Source organism: Acomys minous, assembly GCF_964271855.1.
Source record: "Acomys minous genome assembly, chromosome: 17".
Lineage (NCBI taxonomy): Eukaryota > Metazoa > Chordata > Mammalia > Rodentia > Muridae > Acomys > Acomys minous.
The window spans coordinates 29,196,469-29,214,915 of NC_140500.1; the positions used below are offsets into that span (position 1 = coordinate 29,196,469).

Consider the following 18,447-nt stretch of genomic DNA (forward strand, 5'->3'; position numbering starts at 1 on the left):
ACATACCTTTACCCCAACACTCAGGGATGCAGAGGCAGGTGGATATCTGTGAGTTCGAGGCCAGCCTGGTCTACAGGACAAGTCCAGGATAGCCAAGGCTACACAGAGAAACCCTGTCTCAAAAAACATAAATAAATAAAGTTTTGCCCACAAAGAGCCCCAGAAAACTGCACTAAATCAAAGCAATAAGTTTTTTTCTTCTTCTTTGTGGTCTCAAAGAGAGACCAACAAACTAATGCAAATGTGCAATTAGGAAAGGGGTAGGTGGCCATATGGATGTCAAGATTTCTGTGGGGCCACAAAGAATTTCAGTGAAGGACAGGGAGCTTCCCCACCACAGCTGCTCTCAGTTGCGTTTTTCCAGAATGAAGAAACAGATGGTGTTTAGAAAGTAGAAAAGTACTGATGAGAGAGAGGCATTTTCAACTGTCACTCTTTGTGCTTGAGTCATGAAGAGTCAGCAGTTAAGGAAACCGGTTTGAAAGATTAGGGACCACGGAGCTGCAGTGTTAGTGAGAAAGTCTGAGAATAGTCATCAGGAAATATGAGTGGATTTGTGTTTCCTGACCTTCAGCATGGGTAGCCCATGTTGACAGTGAGCTCATTTATGCCTTCTGCCTTGCCACTTGGTGGCAGCAGGACTCATACCCTAGAACAGGAACTTCAAGTGCTTAACTGGCAGTGGCAGATTGTTCAGGGCACTTGTAACATAGGGAGGTTCAAAGCCTTCTAAACAACAGTAATTGAGAGAAAATATGCAAGAACCTCCTGTATCATGTTTTGTCCTCTCCGGTAGCTTCTATTCATTTCTACAATAATTTTATATATTTGCACAAACTCAATAAAAATAAAACACTTTTTATTAAAGAAAAGAGATCTGATTCCAGACCATCCACCCTTCCTTTTTGCATGTGATTTCAGTAGTCATGACCATCATGCTCTTAGTTTCAGCTTCCTTTTCCTGTGTTTAATACTGGCATTTGACCTTTGACCTTTCATTGTTCTCTGCTCTTCCATTGTACCAAGTTACTTTACTACATCTTTGTCTTTTAGTTTAGGTAGATAGATAGGAAGCTTCTGGCAAGAATAATGCTGTTGAAGAAGGGACTTTATTTGAATCTCTCTGCTGCTTTTTTAAAATTAAAGAATCAGTGTTACTTATATAGCTCAGACTGGCTTAGAATTTGCTGTGTAGTCCAGATTGACTTTAAGGCCTCTATGCTCCTATCTTAGCCTCCTGAGTGCTAGGATTACAGGTATGTCTCCCCTCTTTTTTTTTTTTTTAATCTCCCTTTTTGAGAGCTGGTATTAAGCAAAGCTCTATTCTCTCCAAAGACTGATCTGTCTGGACTGCTCATTTATGGGGGCCCATCATGTTATTTTGGCTTCAGCAATAAATTCAGTTTACAAGAGTTTTCTTGGTTTTGGCCCTCCCAAAACAAACCTATCACCTAATTATCATTGAGCTTGATGAATATGGATGGATGGTAGCAAGAGATTCCAAATTTTTACTAAAATTCACACAGATTAGGATATTTATCTCCCACTATTCTCTGAATTTGTTGAGTTTCAGCATGTAGATACTTAGCTGTGATTATAAATAAAAAAGAATTCAATTGCCTCAACTAGATTAAACATACTAGATGATCTTTCCTCTTGATTTTTTTCTAAGCAGTGGCTGGTTGTTTTGCCAACTGTTATTATGGTATCTATTCCAGGGTGGCCCCTAGTATCCTTCTTCATATATTGGATCTTTTTTTTTTTTTTAAAGCATTGGTATTTTCATTTTCTGTATCTTTGTTTTGGACTTTTTATTCTGTAAAATAACATAACCCATTATCTGAAAAATTATCTTTTAATCTTCTGATTAAAGATTGCTTAATTATAGTACTTATTTGTTTGCCTAGCTGCATGTTTTTCTTTGTTTTAACTGTAGTGTTTCTGTATTTCTGCATGGATATATGATACAAGGTTGCTTTCTTTTGTTTTTTTCTTTTCTTTCTTTTTTTTTTTTAACATTAGGTAGGCATGAAGCCTCCGTGTCACAGCTGCATGCATAGTCACTCATGAAGCAAATGCCTACCTAATTTGACAGTTTCGGTGTGTTTAAAATTTTTTGAGTTTGCAAATAAGCTTATTAAGCTTACTGATGGAGCCTTCCGGCAGTGAACAATTATATGAGGACCCTGATCCTGGAGGCAAATCCCAAGATGCAGAAGCCAGGAGGCAGACAGACTCAGAACAAAAGTTGTCTAAAATGACCCACAATGCTCTGGAGAACATTAATGTGATTGGCCAAGGCTTGAAGCATCTCTTCCAGCACCAGCGCAGGAGGTCATCAGTGTCTCCACACGATGTGCAGCAGATTCAGACAGAGCCAGAGCCTGAAGTGGATCTGGACAGTCAGAACACGTGTGCTGAGATTGATGGTGTCTCCACCCACCCCACAGCTCTGAATCGTGTTCTGCAGCAGATCCGAGTGCCACCCAAGATGAAGAGAGGGACAAGCTTGCATAGTAGGCGGGGCAAGTCAGAAGCCCCAAAGGGAAGTCCTCAAATCAACAGGAAGTCTGGCCAAGAAATGACAGCTGTTATACAGTCAGGTCGACCCAGGTCTTCATCCACAACTGATGCTCCTACCAGCTCTTCTGTGATGGAAATAGCTTGTGCTGCTGCTGTGTGTATACCTGGAGAGGAGGCAGCTGCAGAACGGGTGAGTCTGTTCCACTTATGTTAACTTGCTGTTTTTATAGGCATGTATATGCACACATATGGTCTCATGGCAAATGACCTGTCTGGTTTTTAAGGTAGTATTTTGGATTTTATAAAATGGGTCTGGTAGTACATACTTCTAATCTCAGTGCTTGGGATGGGGAGGCAGGAGGATCAATAATTGGCTGTGAAGTGGTTTAGGCACAAAATGTCTTTACAATGTGCAGTCTGTGCACTGTGAAACCATGTCTCAAAGAAAAAGAAAATTTTCAGTTGTACCAGTGTGTAAAACATAGCTTTTCTGTGATGATAGAGATTGAATTTGGTTAGAACAATCATGGGATGTTGATCATTGGAAGTTCTGCAGGTTTTTTCATGTGTGTGTGTGTGTGTGTGTGTGTGTGTGTGTGTATGTGTGTGTGTGTAGGGGCATATCACAGAGTGTGTGTGTGTGCCAGAGAAGAACTTGCAAGAGCTGGTTCTCTCCGTTGTGTGACTCCTAGGAATTGAACTCAGGTTATCAATCTTGGTAGTAAGCACCTGTACACACTGAACCATCTGGTGGTGGTAGAGATTTCTCCTGTAACGCAAGCTGGTCTCAAACTTACTGTGTAGTAGAGGACCACTTTGAAGTGCTGGTCCTCCTGCTTTTACCTCCCAAGTGCGAGGATTTGTTTGTGTGTTTGTTTGTTTTGTTTTTCTAGACAGGCAAGCGCTCTACCAACTCAGCTACCCAGCCCAAAGGTTCTGTTTTCCTTACCTCTTTAGGTTTATTAGGATCAATATTTACCTATAGAAAAACCTTATTAACATACTTAAACTATTACAAACCTGTGAGAGTAGCAGTCTCCTCTCTGCAGATATCCACAGTACAAATGTACAGGATAAACTTGGTCAGGTCACATCAGTTAGAAGATCGTTTTGACTTCACAAAGGCGCATTGATAGTCATAAGCAATTGTTTTCTCAAAAGTGCTCTGTCTTTAAAGTTTAAAAACTAAATGTTTTGAATTTTAAAGAAATGTGCTCAGTGTAGAAAACTGAAAATTCAGGAAAGAAAGGAAGAAAGAATGAATATATCTCGCCAATATTTTGGTAGGTTGTTTTTTTTTTTTTCAATATGCTACTTGCATTTCAGAAATAAATTGAGGAAAACTTTTTTACTTAACTTTATTAATGTTTTTTTTTAACTCATTTAATGCTGAATGTTTTTCACCTAAAACTCTGTTTTAGGCATTTTCTTTTTTCTTTTTTTGGTTTTTCAAGACAGGGTTTTTCTGTATAGCCTTGGCTGTCCTGGACTTACTTTCTAGACCAAGCTGGCCTTAAACTCACAGAGATCTGCCTGCCTCTGCCACCTAGAGTGCTGGGATTACAGGAGTGCACCACCATGCCCTGCATAGGCATTTTTTCATAATTTCACTATAAATTGTTATTGATTGTATAATATTGTGACACAGCTTGCTGTAATATAATAGTTTGTTCGTCATATATTAGAGAATATGAAAATACTTAACATTGTAATATTAAAATAACTTGAAATTAAGAGATGAGTGTACCTTATATTATCTAATGACAGTTAAAATGATAGCTACCATTTATTTTGTGCTTATGATGTAAAAGAAGTGTGTTTAAACATGTGAAATTTTCTCCTTGATACTCAAACAGCCCCGTTCTTGGCTTTGATAGATTGGTTTTTCATTGTTGTTGATGAGACAGCAGAAACCTTACGTTAAGTATGCTCGTGCTTTCATAATTAGCCTGTTTCACAACTAGAGTGTTTAGGAGCTTAAGTAATCTAGAACTTTTTTTTTTTTAGTTTCAGTATTCGCACTTTGAACTTGTATAAGCTTATCTTTGGCCATAGTCATGTTGTCTATTCTAAGGTAGTTTCTCAGATCACCTGTCCTCCAAAAGTGTCTTTGTTATTTTCCTTATATTTTACATATATACATGTATGGATACACGCAAGTATTTATACTGTTCATACAAATTTGAGGTGCAGCATGCAAATCTGCAGTGCTCTTTTCATTACTTTTCTTATAACAGTGACTTCATTCTACAGATTTGTTAAGTATCCCTTAAACATCCCTAAATTGTAGATTAGCTTTTTGAGATACTACAGTACTAAAGTCAGTTTGCTACCTTGTTACCAAAGACCTCCCAGTGTTGTTGGGGGGCTGGAGGTATATAAGCCACATCTTCAGGCGCAGGGTGAGTACAGCCAGGCCCAGAACTGGGAGCCTGCGGTCTTAGATTCTAGTTCTTTTTCTGTTGTTAAATTCTGTTATCAATGTGACCTTAAAGAAATTCACCTTTCTAGGTTTCATTTCTTTAATTCCAAGATGAGGTCATTATGCTAAATAATACTTAATGTTGCTTCAAGTTTGGAAACACTATACACTTGCTTTGCTTTCCAGTTTTTTCTTCAGGCACACTTAGGAAATCAAAATAGCTGTAAAGCGCAGTAGGATTAGATGATGAGTTATTTAGAGCTGACAGAGTTGACCACCTATTCACTGTAGGTCCTGACCCCCTCCTCCTAGTGAGCTCAGTCGATCAATGTGTTAGCACCTCAGGTTCCACCCTCAGCAGTGAAAAGGCCTAGGTGGGAAGCAATAATCATACAGGACTAAATTACGAGCAGGGCAAGTCCAAAGGAGGGCTAAAGGTAGAGGCAAATTGTAGAGTTATTCTATAGAATCTAGACTTTGAAGAATGTCCTAGAACTATGAAGCCTATGAAATATATCTTTTCATCAAAAGATAACAAAACTAATAATCAGTTGTAAAAGTAATTGAGATATAAAGAAAAACTGCAAAAACTCAATTTTAACTAACATCCTCAAAAGCAACAATAAGCACTCAGTTGTCCCCTGGAAAGCTAGGACTATGCATTTTTTTAATTTTTGTTTTTTGAGATAGTATTTCTCTGTGTAGCCTTGGCTGTCCTGGACTCTTTTGTACACCAGACTGGCCTTGAACTCACAGAGATCTGTCTGCCCTTGCCTCATCGAGTGCTGAGATTACAGGCATGTGCCACTGTGCCTAGCTGCTTGTTAATTCTTTTTTTTTTTTTCCTTGTACATTCCAGTTTTGGCTTTTATTTAACATTGACTATACAAAACTCTGGAACTACAACATCTATAATCCAGAAAGATGTACTTTTACATTAATACCCACGTAGAACCCTACTGAGAATAAGCAGACATTCAGGAAATAGAGAGAAGAAGTTGGAGTAATGTATATAATTAAATTTTAAATTTTCAGCTTAGGAGAAAGGTCTTTGAGCAATGTGAGTGCAAAGCTGAGTGAGTTTGATAATGTGATTGGAAATAGGGAAGTACTAAGATTTCTGAAAGGCATTTGCATGTTGAAAATATATTTTAGAGGGACTCTTCCTTGGCATGTTCTTAGCATTTCCTGTTTGTCCATAGTTGTCTGGGGTTGAGACCCCTTCTATGTTAGCATGTCAGTGGACATGGTGTCTGGATCTTGTTTGATGACGCTTCATGGGTCTATAGCTTCTCTGACATTTCCAGGAAACAGAGTTTCAGCAAACTTCTTGCTTCTCTGTATTTTGCAATCTCTCTATTCTAATATGATCTTTGAGCCTTAGGAGCAGGAATTCTACTACAGATGTATCCCTTTAGATTGGACACCACATGATCTCTAGTTTTCTGCGTTTTGATTGGTTGTAGTTTTCTGTAATGGTCTGTCTCTTACAAAGACACATTTTTTTGATGAGGAGTCAGAATTACATCTATCTGTGGGTATAAGGACAAATATTTAGCATATGGTTAGGGATTGGAAGAGCTACCCTGATTGGTTATTCAATACCAAGTAATTATCACTGAGATCATAGATATATAGGTAGTATAATATAGACTAAGCAGGTTGTGTTTATGTATTTAGGAGTGTGTGTATGTGTGTGTGTATATGTGTGTGTGTATGTGTGTGTGTGTGTATGTGTGTGTGTGTATGTGTGTGTGTATGTGTGTGTATGTGTGTGTATATGTGTGTGTGTATGTGTATGTGTGTGTCTGTATGTGTGTGTGTATGTGTGTGTATGTGTGTATGTATGTGTGTATGTGTGTGTGTATGTGTGTGTGTGTATGTGTGTGTATGTGTGTGTGTGTGTGTGTGTGTGTGTGTGTGTGTGTGTCTGATGTATATATGTAGCAATGATTAAACAAGCCACAAGTTTAAGAGCAAAGAAGGGAGGGATTATGGGGTAGGGAAAAATGATATAATTATATTACAATAAAAATAAACTATTAAAAGTAAATTTAAAATATAGAGAGTTTTTTTAGCTAGTTTTATTCAAGATGAAATAACACAGGGAAGAAAATCTAGCTGAGGTCTCAGAGAGCTTAGTTGTGAGGTGATAGTCATGAAGCACAGTTGTTTGCTCCTGTGGGTAAAGCCACTCTGAATTTCAGTTAGAAAGAAAATGGTATGTATGAGGATTCCTACTGTAGGCCGAAGGTCCATTCTTCCATCTTGTTGGAATTATGTACTCTGTGTTACTTGTTGTAGTGGTAATTCCATAGTAAGTGCAACAAGAATCTGCAGGTTGCTGGGTGCAGTGACACACGCCTGTAATCTCAGCACTTGGGAGGCAAAGGCAGGTAGAGCTCTGTGAGTTCAAGTCCAGCCTGGTCTGTAAAGTGAGTCCAAACCAGCCAAGGCTACACAGAGAAACCCTGTCTTGGAAAAAAAACCTGAATCTGCAATCTACATACCACTACTTTTTTTTTTTTTTTTTTTTTTTTTTTTGCCATAAATTCCAAGAAAGAGTAAACTTACAAGGACATTAAAAGGTGAGTGCAAGGGGGCCTGGAGAGATGGCTCCGAGGTTAAGAGCACCGCCTGCTCTTCCAAAGGTTCAATTCCCCAGAAACGACATGGTGGCTCATGACCATCTGTAATGAGATCCGGTGCCTTCTTGTGGCCTGTAGGCACACATGTGGCCTGTATACATTTAAAAAAAAAAAAAAAAAAAAGTCAGTGCAAATCTTGGATCTTCTGAAGAAAAAATTTGAAGTCATTGATTATTGTTATTGAAGTTAAGAATTCATCATTTTGTTTTAGATTCACTACACTATTTTCCCTTTTAGAGAAGCAAAATTAAGGAGTACACTATCTTTATCAGGTTGTAGTAGGGGACTCTTTGGGGTTCACTTACTACAATATGGAGAGATGCCAATAGAATTTTATAATGTTTGGCTATAACTAGAATAGAAACAGTGAGTGGGTTCAGGGAGATGGATGTGTTAATGAAATTTCTGAAGTAGTATTAACTGAGCCATAATGAAATCAGTGTTCTGTGCCAGGAAGAAAATGAGGCAGGAGAAAGGGTGATTCCTGTTGCTGTCCTCTAGGTGGGGCCACTAGGCTAGTACAGGCGGAGAAGGTGAGACCTGGAGAATTAAATTTAGGAGTGGATTGGATTAAGCACTTGTAATTTGAATTGATTTGATCACTATAGCCTGTAGAAAAAACAGTAGAAGAGGTAGGACTTGACAGTGTTGAATTTTAAAAGATAAAGAATTTTAAGGAATTAGATTTCTTAGAAACCTTAAGGAAATACTGTTTATTTTCCCAATTAACATTAGAAAAATTATGTGTAATTTTTATAAACTCTAGCAAAGTTCTCTGTCTTATATATATTTAGTATTGGTTGGGTTGTTGACACCTGCAAGGGAATGTTTTACAGACTGCTAATAATACAGGACTGGAAAAGTGGCCATAAGTTAAAAATGAAAACATAGATTGATCTCTTTGTTTTCCCTAACAGATACTTCATAGGCCAAGCTTTGATCACCAAGTCAAGTAACTTTGGGGTTGTTAGTTTTCAGCACTTAGAGCTAGTGTGTATAGTTATAGCCTTTGCTGAAGACAAATTTAAAAATATAATGTGAATGTGATGAGGTCAGGGAGGTGCTCAGTGGGTAGAACCACTTGGCTTTGCAAGCCTGACAACTTGAGTTCAGATTCCAAAACCCACACAAAAAGTCAGATGTGGTAGGGTGCATTTGTAATTCCAGTGTTACTGTGGTGAGGCAGGAAATCACTGAAAGGTTTGCTGTCCAGTAAGTAGATGGTAACCCCAGGAGATTTTTCTTTTCTTTAAAGATTTTATGTCAGGAGCTAGAGAAATGGCTCAGCAGCTAAGAGTACTATTTTTGCAGAGGGGACCGGGCTTGGTTCCCAGCACCCACTTAACAGTTAATAGTCACCTGTCCCTCCAGTTGCAGGGCATCCAACTCCGTTTTCTGCCTTTTAAGGACACAATACAAAAATGTGTTACACAAACATACATGCAGGCAAAATACTCATATAGAAAATAAAGTCAATCTTTTTTTAAGTCAGCCTTTAATGTGGTTGTTTGATTGGAAATAAATACAAAAAGATGTTATTGATGTTGATAAATGAAAAACAAGACATTACACTGATATCAATGAAATTTAGAAAATCTTTAGTATATGCCTGAGAAACTTACATTCCAGTAAATTGGAAAATATTAAAGAAATGAGTGAAGTGTACAAAGTTTAACAGCATAGGTAGACTTGTTATATGTGTTTGCTTTTCAAATCTGAATTATGTTTCTTACACTCAGAAACAGCAAGTTTTATGATGAAGATGCAGTATAAAGCAAATTGGAGCCCATTCTTTAGAGTCTGAGCCATTTGTGGTGGTGCTTGCTTATCATCTCAGCAGTGGGGAAGTTGCGTAAGAGGATCTGAGTTCAACTTCTAGCATAAAAACAAACAAAAAAAATAAATTTAACCTATTATTCTTTATCTTGAGAAGTAGTGGCATGCTTTAAGGTAAAGGGACCTTTAAAGGAATTTAACATAAACCCTGTTTCTGATTCCCCTTCTGCTCCCTGGGGCCTTGGTACTTTATCATAACCTCCAGTCTTAGAAGCTAGGGGGAGAGCTGTGGTTTCCCAAGGACGCTGCCAGTCTTGTTATCTAAAACACTGACAGGGATTCATAATGGACACTTAGAGACAGACCACGGCAGACATTAAATATAAGACCATCTCTAGAGTAAACTGTTTCCCTCAGTGGTCACAGCATTCTTAAGAAAAACAGGCAGCTTTGGCAAGTTAGCACAAAAGTGGGCTGAGCAAAGTGTGAATTTCAGAAACTGACAAGTATGTGTTGAACATTTACTTAGTTGGATGTTACATCATCATGACCTATGATCTCATTGGTCAGTGTAAGCAGATGAGATTTCACTTTTGAACCTTGACATTTAAAAAATCACAAGTACTCCACATTCTGCATTAATGTGTACCTCTTGCTTTGTGTGTAGGTAAGACTTTGAAAATATCTGGAAATCCCCTGTCTCTGCCTCCCGTCTTACCAGAAGAGTGCTGGTGCTGCCACATGCAACTTTTATGTGGATGCTGAGGCTCAGGCAGCAGAGAGGCTTGCGCCTACTGTGACATCTCTCTAGATACAGAGTTACTTTTAACACTACAATTAAAATGTGAGCAGTGATGTTGTATAGCTCGGATTTCTAAATAAACTAACAAAAGATTACTTACAATGTCTAAAATATGTCTTATTTAATGAGGTGACCAGCTGAATAAGCAGTCTTTGTGGAGGTACTTCTGCATTGTGAATATGGGTGGGTGGGTGTCGAGAATTTATTATGAAAGTCTCACAGAAGCCATAATACAACATTTCAGTTAGAAAGGGTAATGAAGGCAAAACTCATACTTAATGTAACCTTATTAATATGCCAAGAAACCTGCGTTGGCAATACTGAATTTTAACCAGCCATCCAATAATCAAGCTTTTCCCGATATAGTTTGTAATATTCTTTGTAAGGTTGTTTTCAGGCCTATAGCCTGAATTAGGAAATTAGGAAAATAGTGCCTGGCCCAGGCTTACTGCTGCTGCAGAGGGTCTAGGCGTGGTTCCTTACATGGCAGCTCACAACCATCCCTAGCTCCAGTTCCAGGGAGGCCAACACCTTCTTCCCACCTCAGCAGGCGCTAGGCACACTCTTGGCTCACAGACATACATGCAGGCAAAACACAGAATAAATAAATCCAAAAAGAGGTTTAATGAGGTAATTAGGGCTTAGGAAAAATTCAAACTTCTTCATGTCCAGAGTTCTAGTAGACATAGTCTTAAGTTCTGGCTGGTTTTTCCATAGCACAGAAAGTGTAATATTGGCTGTTTTTATTGTGCATGTAGTGTAGCTAGTACATTATAAGTTCAGAAGCTACAGAAGGTCTTAGAAGGAAGTAGATTGGCAAAAAATTAAATTAACTACAAACTAATTTTCCTAAAACAACAACAACAAAAGTTGATCTTAAGTAATTGATATAAGGCTTCAGACCTGTTAATTACTTTTTAAAAAAAGAAACAGATAAAATGCAAAACCTCGTTTCCTATTTTTGATTCTATCTACAATAAGAAAGTCACAGTGAAATTGCCAGAAGGCAACTACTGCTTCCCCTCAATGTGTATTCCGTTGCAAACAATGTGTATGTGTAGAAAATAAAATATTGTTGGTTGATTTGTTTTTGTTCTTTTTAGTGTTGGTCCAAATATTCTCCCAACAGCATTGCAATATAAAATCAGTGGGATGTGGGGGGGGGAAAGCACTACAACTTCCACATTTGTTAAACTTCACCCTTTTTACTTCAATTTTTGTTATATGACATTGCAAGAAAAAGTCCTATGTATATAATTTGTAACTAAACATAAAAGATATTTGAAGAGGGAGGTAAGTGAAATTCAGTGTTGTTAGTTTATAGAGATAGGACCTTTACACTGCTCTTTGAGTATTAAATGTCATAAAATCCTACCTATAAGATTAAAGATTGTACCAGCTAGTTTTATGTAAACTTAAGGAAGGAACCTCAATTGAGTAAATGCTTCCATCAGATTGGCCTGTGGGGAACCCTGTGGTGCATTTCATTAATTACTGATTGATAATTACTGGAGGGCCCAGCCAATTGTAGAAAATGCCGCTCCTAGGTAGGTGGTCCAGGGATGTATTAGAAAGTGTGTTAAGCAAGCCATGGGGAGCAAACCAGCAAGCGGTATTTCTTCGTGGCTTCTTTCTCAGATCTTGTGGAGGAGTGCATCACTGTGACAGAAGATCATTCCCACCTCCTCCACATGCATCCTCTGAGGATGTTTTCTAAAACTGCAGTCAAATGGAAGCCTATTAGAACATACATAGCCCTCTAGAGCGCACATGGCTTATTTATTAAAAAATAAAATAAAATAAAAATAACGGCCAGGCGTGATGGTGCACGCCTTTAATCCCAGGCACTCGGAAGGCAGGGAGGCAGGTGGATCACTGTGAGTTCAAGGCCAGCCTGGTCTACAGAGTGAGTCCAGGACAGCCAAGGCTACACAGAGAAACCCTGTCTTGGAAAAACAACAACTCATAGTATATAAGGCCACTGTGTAAATGGATGTTGAAACAACCTTTTTAGAGCATAGGATAGGACAACTTGAAGGTGTCACCTCTCTCCTTCCTCCATGAGTTCCAGGTATTGAGCTCAAATGATCCTGTTTGGTGGTAAAGGCTTTTGCCTAATGAGCCAGTTTATCAGCTTACAGCTACATGTTCTTCTAGGCTGAGATATCCAGGTTTTCTACTCTCAACAAGTTACTTTTCTCACTGCTGGGAAAAAATATCAGAAACAACCTAAAAGGAAAAGGATATACTTGGGCTCACAGTTTCACAGTGGTCAGTCCATGGGTTTTTGTTTTTGGTGTTTTGTTTTGTTTTCAGCCTTTTATGCATAGGTAGATTGTCATGGCTGCAGGAGCATGTGGCAGAAGAGGAGCTGCTGCTGCTGCTGCTTTCCTCCTCCTCCTCCTCCTTCTCTTTTGTTTCATTTTTGAGACAGGGTTTCTCTGTGTAGGCCTGGCTGTCCTGGACTTGCTTTGTAGACCAGACTGGTCTCCAGCTCACAGAGATCCTCCTGCCTCTGACTCCCAAGTGCTGGGATGACAGGTGTGCACCACCACAGCTGGCTCAGAAGAGCTTCTTACATGGCAGACAGAAAATGGGACTAAATAGGAGGGAGTCAGGGTTATAATATACCTCAAAGACTTCTTCCCTATGACTGTTTTCTCCAGCTAAATCCCATATCCAAAAGGTTCCCACGTCTTTTTGGTTTTTGAGACAGGGTTTTTCTGTATTAGCCATGGTTGTCCTAGACTCGGTTGTAGACCAAGCTGGACTCACAGGGATCCACCTGCCTCTGCCTCCCGAGTACTGTGATTAAAGGTGTGTGCCATCAGACAGGTGGCAAACATTCCAAGCACAAACCTGTGGGGAACATTTCATACAGAAACTGTAGCTGCTTCACAGAGCTGTCCACTTCTGTGGTGATGCAAATCACAAGGAACGAGTGTGTACACAGGTTTTGTTATGTCAATATGACTGTCTCTGATGAGACATTTCTGATAAATACAGTGCTTTTGCATCTTCTATTTTCCTTAGATGTCATATACTTACTATATTAATAGATCCTTTTAGAAATGTAGCCTTCAAGGGCTGTGAGGTGTCCCTGAACTTGCCTCAGTTTCTTGGCATATAAAGGAGAGCTAGTACCATTTTCTGTTGTCAGAAGGTTAGCTTTGTGAGCCTGGGCATAAAGGTTTTCTGAGCCGATTAGAGAAGAATGTAGGTCACAGTGTCACCTGCTTTGGATCTACATGCTGTGCCCTTTGTATTTTGCTCATAGTTTTATGTCACTGGGTTTGCAGTACTAGAGATTTGTAGATTGATATACTAATTCATAATATCTTTGATTTGTTTTTCTTGTTATAAGGATTTGTAGCTTATGTGTTTTATTAAATAAAACCAATAAGGTAGTTATCTCATTTAGATATATGATTCACATCTTTTGTGTCTAAGTAAATTTTTTCTGGGTAAATTTTTTTTTTATTTCTTTGGTAGAGAAAATTTAGATGAGAAAAAAATATTAGCTACTATTGGGACCCCCAAAGCCTACCCAAAATATCTTTGTGAAAGGCAGTGATATTCAGTCGAAAAGATCAAAAGCCATTACATGTCTGAAATTTTGAATGTTTTAAGCATTCATTTTCTTTAAACACTATCTTTATCGCTTTCCTTTACGATTCGCACTGTGGGCTGGAAAGATGTCTCAGTGGTTAAGAACATTAGCTGCTCTTCCAAGGGACCTGGGTTCAAGTCCCAGCACCCACAGCAGCTTACAACTATCTGTAACCCAAGTTCCAGTGGATCCAACTCCTTCATAAAAACATATATGTAGGCAAAATACCAAATTAACATCAAAATAATAAATAAATGGTCCTGTAGTAAATAAATGCAGAAATGCTTGATTGTATAAATAAATAAATAAATAAATAAAAGAACAAGGTTTGCACACTGATTTTTTTTTTCCTTTGTCTTGGTTTGTATCTTGTATCATTCAGTATGTATGATATGAGACTTCTGTATTATTCTAGTACCATTTGAATAGTCAGATGGAGCTCTGTAAAGCTTTGACAGAGGATAAGTGAACTGTGGCCCTAAGACTAGTAGTGCAGGTTGGCCATAGGAACAAGTAGAAGCTAGAGGTGAAAGCTTGATTGCATAAGCACCGTCATACTTCAGGGAGTTATTGAAATGAACTAGTTAAAAATCCTTTCTTTGCTTGTCAACACTAGGAATTTGAAGCAGTCTATATGTGAATATATTATTTTTATTTTATTTTCTATGAAGGAATTTCCACAAATTAATTTACTACCATCTAAGTTTCAGAATGCTCATGTGCGGTTATTTCTGCAGCATATCTAACTAACTTCACGGAAAGTGTATGTTCGTTAATATGTTTATCACTATAAATATGTAGAAAAAGGAATTAGTTCTCTGCAAGAGTTTGAGAAATTAATGACTCACTCCCACTTGTTCAGACAACCTTGGGTTTTTTGTGTTTTTTTGGTTCTTTGGTTTTTTTGTTTTGTTGTGTTTTTTTACTTTGTTCTAGATTTATCTAAGAAACTTTGCCTATGCTATTTTCATTTTATTAAAGATGATAATTTAGCTCTTTTCTTATCTCCCTCTCCCCATACATGTTTTAGTTAACTTTTAAATTTCACTGTACTGTTTTGTTTTTGTTGGTTGTAGTGGTGGTGGTTGTGGTGGTGGTGGTGGTGGTAGTGGTTTGTTGTTGTTGTTGTTTAGGGGTTTTGTTGTTGTTTGCTTGTTTGTTTTTTGAGAAACCCTGTGTAGCCTTGGCTGTTCTGGACTCACTTTGTAGACCACGCTGGCCTCAAATTTACAGAGACCTGCTGCCTCTGCCTCCCTGAGTGCTGGGATTAAACATGTGTGCTACCATGCCTGCTTCTCAGTGTACTGTTAATGTCATACCAATAAGAATATATTTCCTTCCCCTTTTAAGCAGTTGTCATTGTCCATAAAGTTACTTCTTTAAATTGTCTTATAATTATTATTGTCTATTTTCAAATTCTAAAACCTATACATCTCTCCAATAGCTTCAAAATACCATATTCTCTTCTTGGTATTCGTTCTCTCTCTCTCTCTCCTTTTCTTTTCTTTTCTTTTTTTTTTTTTTAAGATTTCTTACATATCCAGTGTTCTGCCTGATGTACTCCTGCACCCAAGAAGAGGGCACCAGATCTCATTATAGATGGTTGTGAGCCACCCAGTGGTTGCTGGGAATTGAGCTCAGGACCTCTGGAAGGGCAGAGAGAGTTCTTAACCTCTAAGATGTCTCTCAAGCCCAGTTTTGTCTTTTTCTTGACAATGTATTTCTGGAAGCTCTAACTTTTTCCTTTAGTCTGAATTGATTGCTTTGTAGGATTGGTGCAATTTTTTGTCCTGTGACTTTTAAATCTGTTAATAAATACAGAATCCTTATTTTCTTGATGTCATACTTTGCCTTAATTGGTTTATTCCAAAGCCCATTCTCCAGAATGCTTACAAAAATGAGGGCAGAAATTAAACCAATTCTAATTATCCCTATTTTTATCATACTTCATTGGTAGTTTGGCTGAGTGTTGAATTGTGGGTTAGAAAAAATTTCTCCATAGACTTTTTTAAAAACAATTGTATTTACTTGGTGTGTGTATGCACCAGCTCAGAGGTCAGAGGGCAACTTAATTTCTCACGTGTTTTGTTGTTGTTGTTGTTGTTTATCTGACTAGTTGTTATGTTTTGTTTTATGAGACAAGGTTTCTCTGTCTAGTCTTGTCTGTCTTGAAACTCATTCTGTAGACCAGGCTGGCCTTGAACTCAGATATCTACCTACTTCTACCTCCCAAGTGCAGGGATTAAAGTTGTTAACCATCACATCTGCTCTGATTTTAAAGCAGCATGTTCTTATTTTATGAATTTGTTTTCATTTGTCTTTGGGGAATATTTTCTTTTGTTTCCTGTAATGTGTATGTCTCCCCTCTAAACCTATGCTTTATTCTTTCATGTTACAAACCTGTCTCAAATATCTAGTCAGCCATGGTTTTGTTTTGTTTTGACAATTGAGAGAGCCAATAAGATGGTATAGGAAATTATTTTTTGTGATCCCTTGTACACTGGTACATTTTGTTACAAAGTAATTAGGCCAGTTTGTTGGTGGTGGTGATTGGTTGGTTGGTTTTGTTTTCAAACCCTTGGGTTTTAATATCTGTAGGTCCTCTTCTCTCTGTGTGTTTTTCTTCATTTAACCCCTTGCCTTTGTGTTTGAGTGGTAGATGATGGCTGCGGTGATGGATGCTTGTGTTCTGGAAGACCAGGAGGGAGACTGAAATTCTCAGTTATGTCTCAGTTCCTTATTCCAAACCTCAGCAGGATTAGAGTCTGCCTAGATTCCTTCCAGTTTGTTGATTCAGTCTCATTAGATAGCACACTAACATGATATTTTTAAGCATTTGAGTTAGCCCTGCTTTTAAAGCAACCTCAGGTGTTCCCAGTGTGCATATATATAAATATGTGTGCCTCTGCATACATGCACAAATACTGTGGCACGTGTGTACTACTGTGCACATGTGGAAGTTTGAGGACAACTTATAACAGTTGGTTCTCTTTCTGCAGTATGGGTCCTGGGGACAGAAGTTAGGTCCTCAAGTTTGGTGGCAAGCACCTTTACCCACTGAGCTATCTGCCAGCCTCCTTTTTTATTATTTGGCATTTATACTAATTTTTCTTATGAGACAGCTCATAAACCATTTCCTTGGGGATTTTGTTTCTATAGTTGAGTCACATTTCATATTCCTCTTCTTCCCTTCTTAGGGTTTTGCTGTGTTGCCCAGATTTGCCTTAAATATATGGGCTTACCTTCTACTATCATTCCTTTGCTCTAATTTGGGGGTCTGTAGAGTTAGCCACCCCTCCCAGTCTTTGGCTTTTGGCATAGAAGTCTTTTTCCAGAGAGCAGGCTGGAGCCTTTCAGGTTTTTGTTTTGTTTTGGGGGTCATTTTGATTTTTGTTTGTTTTTCTGATTTCTTGCTTTCTGCTGGTGTCATTCAAAACTGCAGCTCTTACATGCTAGTTTGCCATTTTCCACTGGCTTCAAAACTCTTGTGCCCTTTCTTTTTTTGTTTGTTTGTTTTGTTTTGTTTTCCTGTGACATGGTTTCTCTGTGTAGCCCTGGCTGTCCTGGAATTTACTCTATAGACCAGGCTGGCCTGGAACTCACAGAGATCTTCCTGCCTCTGCCTCCAAAGTGCTGGGATTAAAGGAGTGGGCCACCACCGACTGCCTCTTGTGCCTTTCTAAGTGGGTTAAGTCAGCTAACGCTAAAACTAGTTAGTCCCTTGGGTAATAAGCCAGATGTTAGTCAAGGTCCACACTGATTTAGATCACCCTGGTATTGTGCTGTGGGAAGGAAAAATATCTTTTGTGTGCCCTTCACAGAGTGAAAAAAGAATACAGGTTTATGTGGCATAGTTCTTATATCACTTTGGAGCTCCCCACCCCCAAAGAAAAGAAAACCCAAAGGGATAATTAAGCTGGTGTGCTATGCCAGGCTTTAGGAGTAGATAAGGAAGAGACCTAGGATAAAGACTGTGATGTAATGGTACCAAACAGGAACACCCTTAGTAAGTCCTGCTTATTCAAGTCCTTCTTTGCTTCATCTTCACAGATGAAGGTGTTACTTTCCTCCAGGCATGGTGAGGTCACTTTAATGTGGGGTATTGTGACCTGCTTAGCAGTGTATGTTGGAATAAGGTTACCCTAAATCACATCTGAGGGGTTTGCTGTGTTGTATGGAAGGGAAGGTTGTAAATAGGCATACCAAATGTCAGAGGCTTTCCTGTTTTTTTGTTTGTTTGTTTGTTTGTTTTTACTTGAAAACCTACTTGCTTTTACAGTTTTCTGGATATTAGAGTTCAGTGGATCTCTAGAATTCTAGTGACCTTACTCTCTGAGTATTATCTTAAACTGCAGATCTCTGGATGAAGGTTGCCTCATGGCTTCCTTGTATACCATCTTAAAGATGCCACTCAACTAATATATGTTAGAACATCAATATTGCCAAAGAACTTTTCCTTTATATATCTGTCCTAGGTAGGATTACTATTGCTGTGATGAAACTCCATGACCAAGAAGCTTGGGGAGGAAAGGATTCATTTGGCTTATGCTTCCACATCAGTGCTCATCATCAAAGGAAGTCAGGACAGGAACCTGGAGGCAGGAGCTGATGCAGAGGCCGTGGAGGGATGCTGCTTACTGGCTAGCTCCCCATGGCTTGCTCAGCC

The 18,447-nt window shown here is 38.6% G+C and overlaps 1 protein-coding gene and 1 long non-coding RNA gene across 3 annotated transcripts in view; both read left to right on the forward strand.

Moving 5' to 3' along the window:
* The window catches only part of TMCC1 (transmembrane and coiled-coil domain family 1), a 154,332-nt gene that overhangs the window by 49,725 nt on the left and 86,160 nt on the right, over positions 1-18,447 (forward strand). For both annotated transcript variants that reach the window (XM_084765193.1, XM_084765194.1), the window contains exon 3: positions 2,027-2,713. In XM_084765193.1, coding sequence (XP_084621319.1) covers positions 2,150-2,713 — 564 coding nt within the window. In that variant the 5' untranslated portion in view covers positions 2,027-2,149. The remainder of the gene's footprint in view (positions 1-2,026; positions 2,714-18,447) is intronic.
* LOC311587886 lies at positions 2,734-6,062 on the forward strand. The gene is made up of 2 exons (XR_014775990.1): positions 2,734-3,307; positions 4,074-6,062. It is a non-coding gene; the product is annotated as an uncharacterized lncRNA (long non-coding RNA).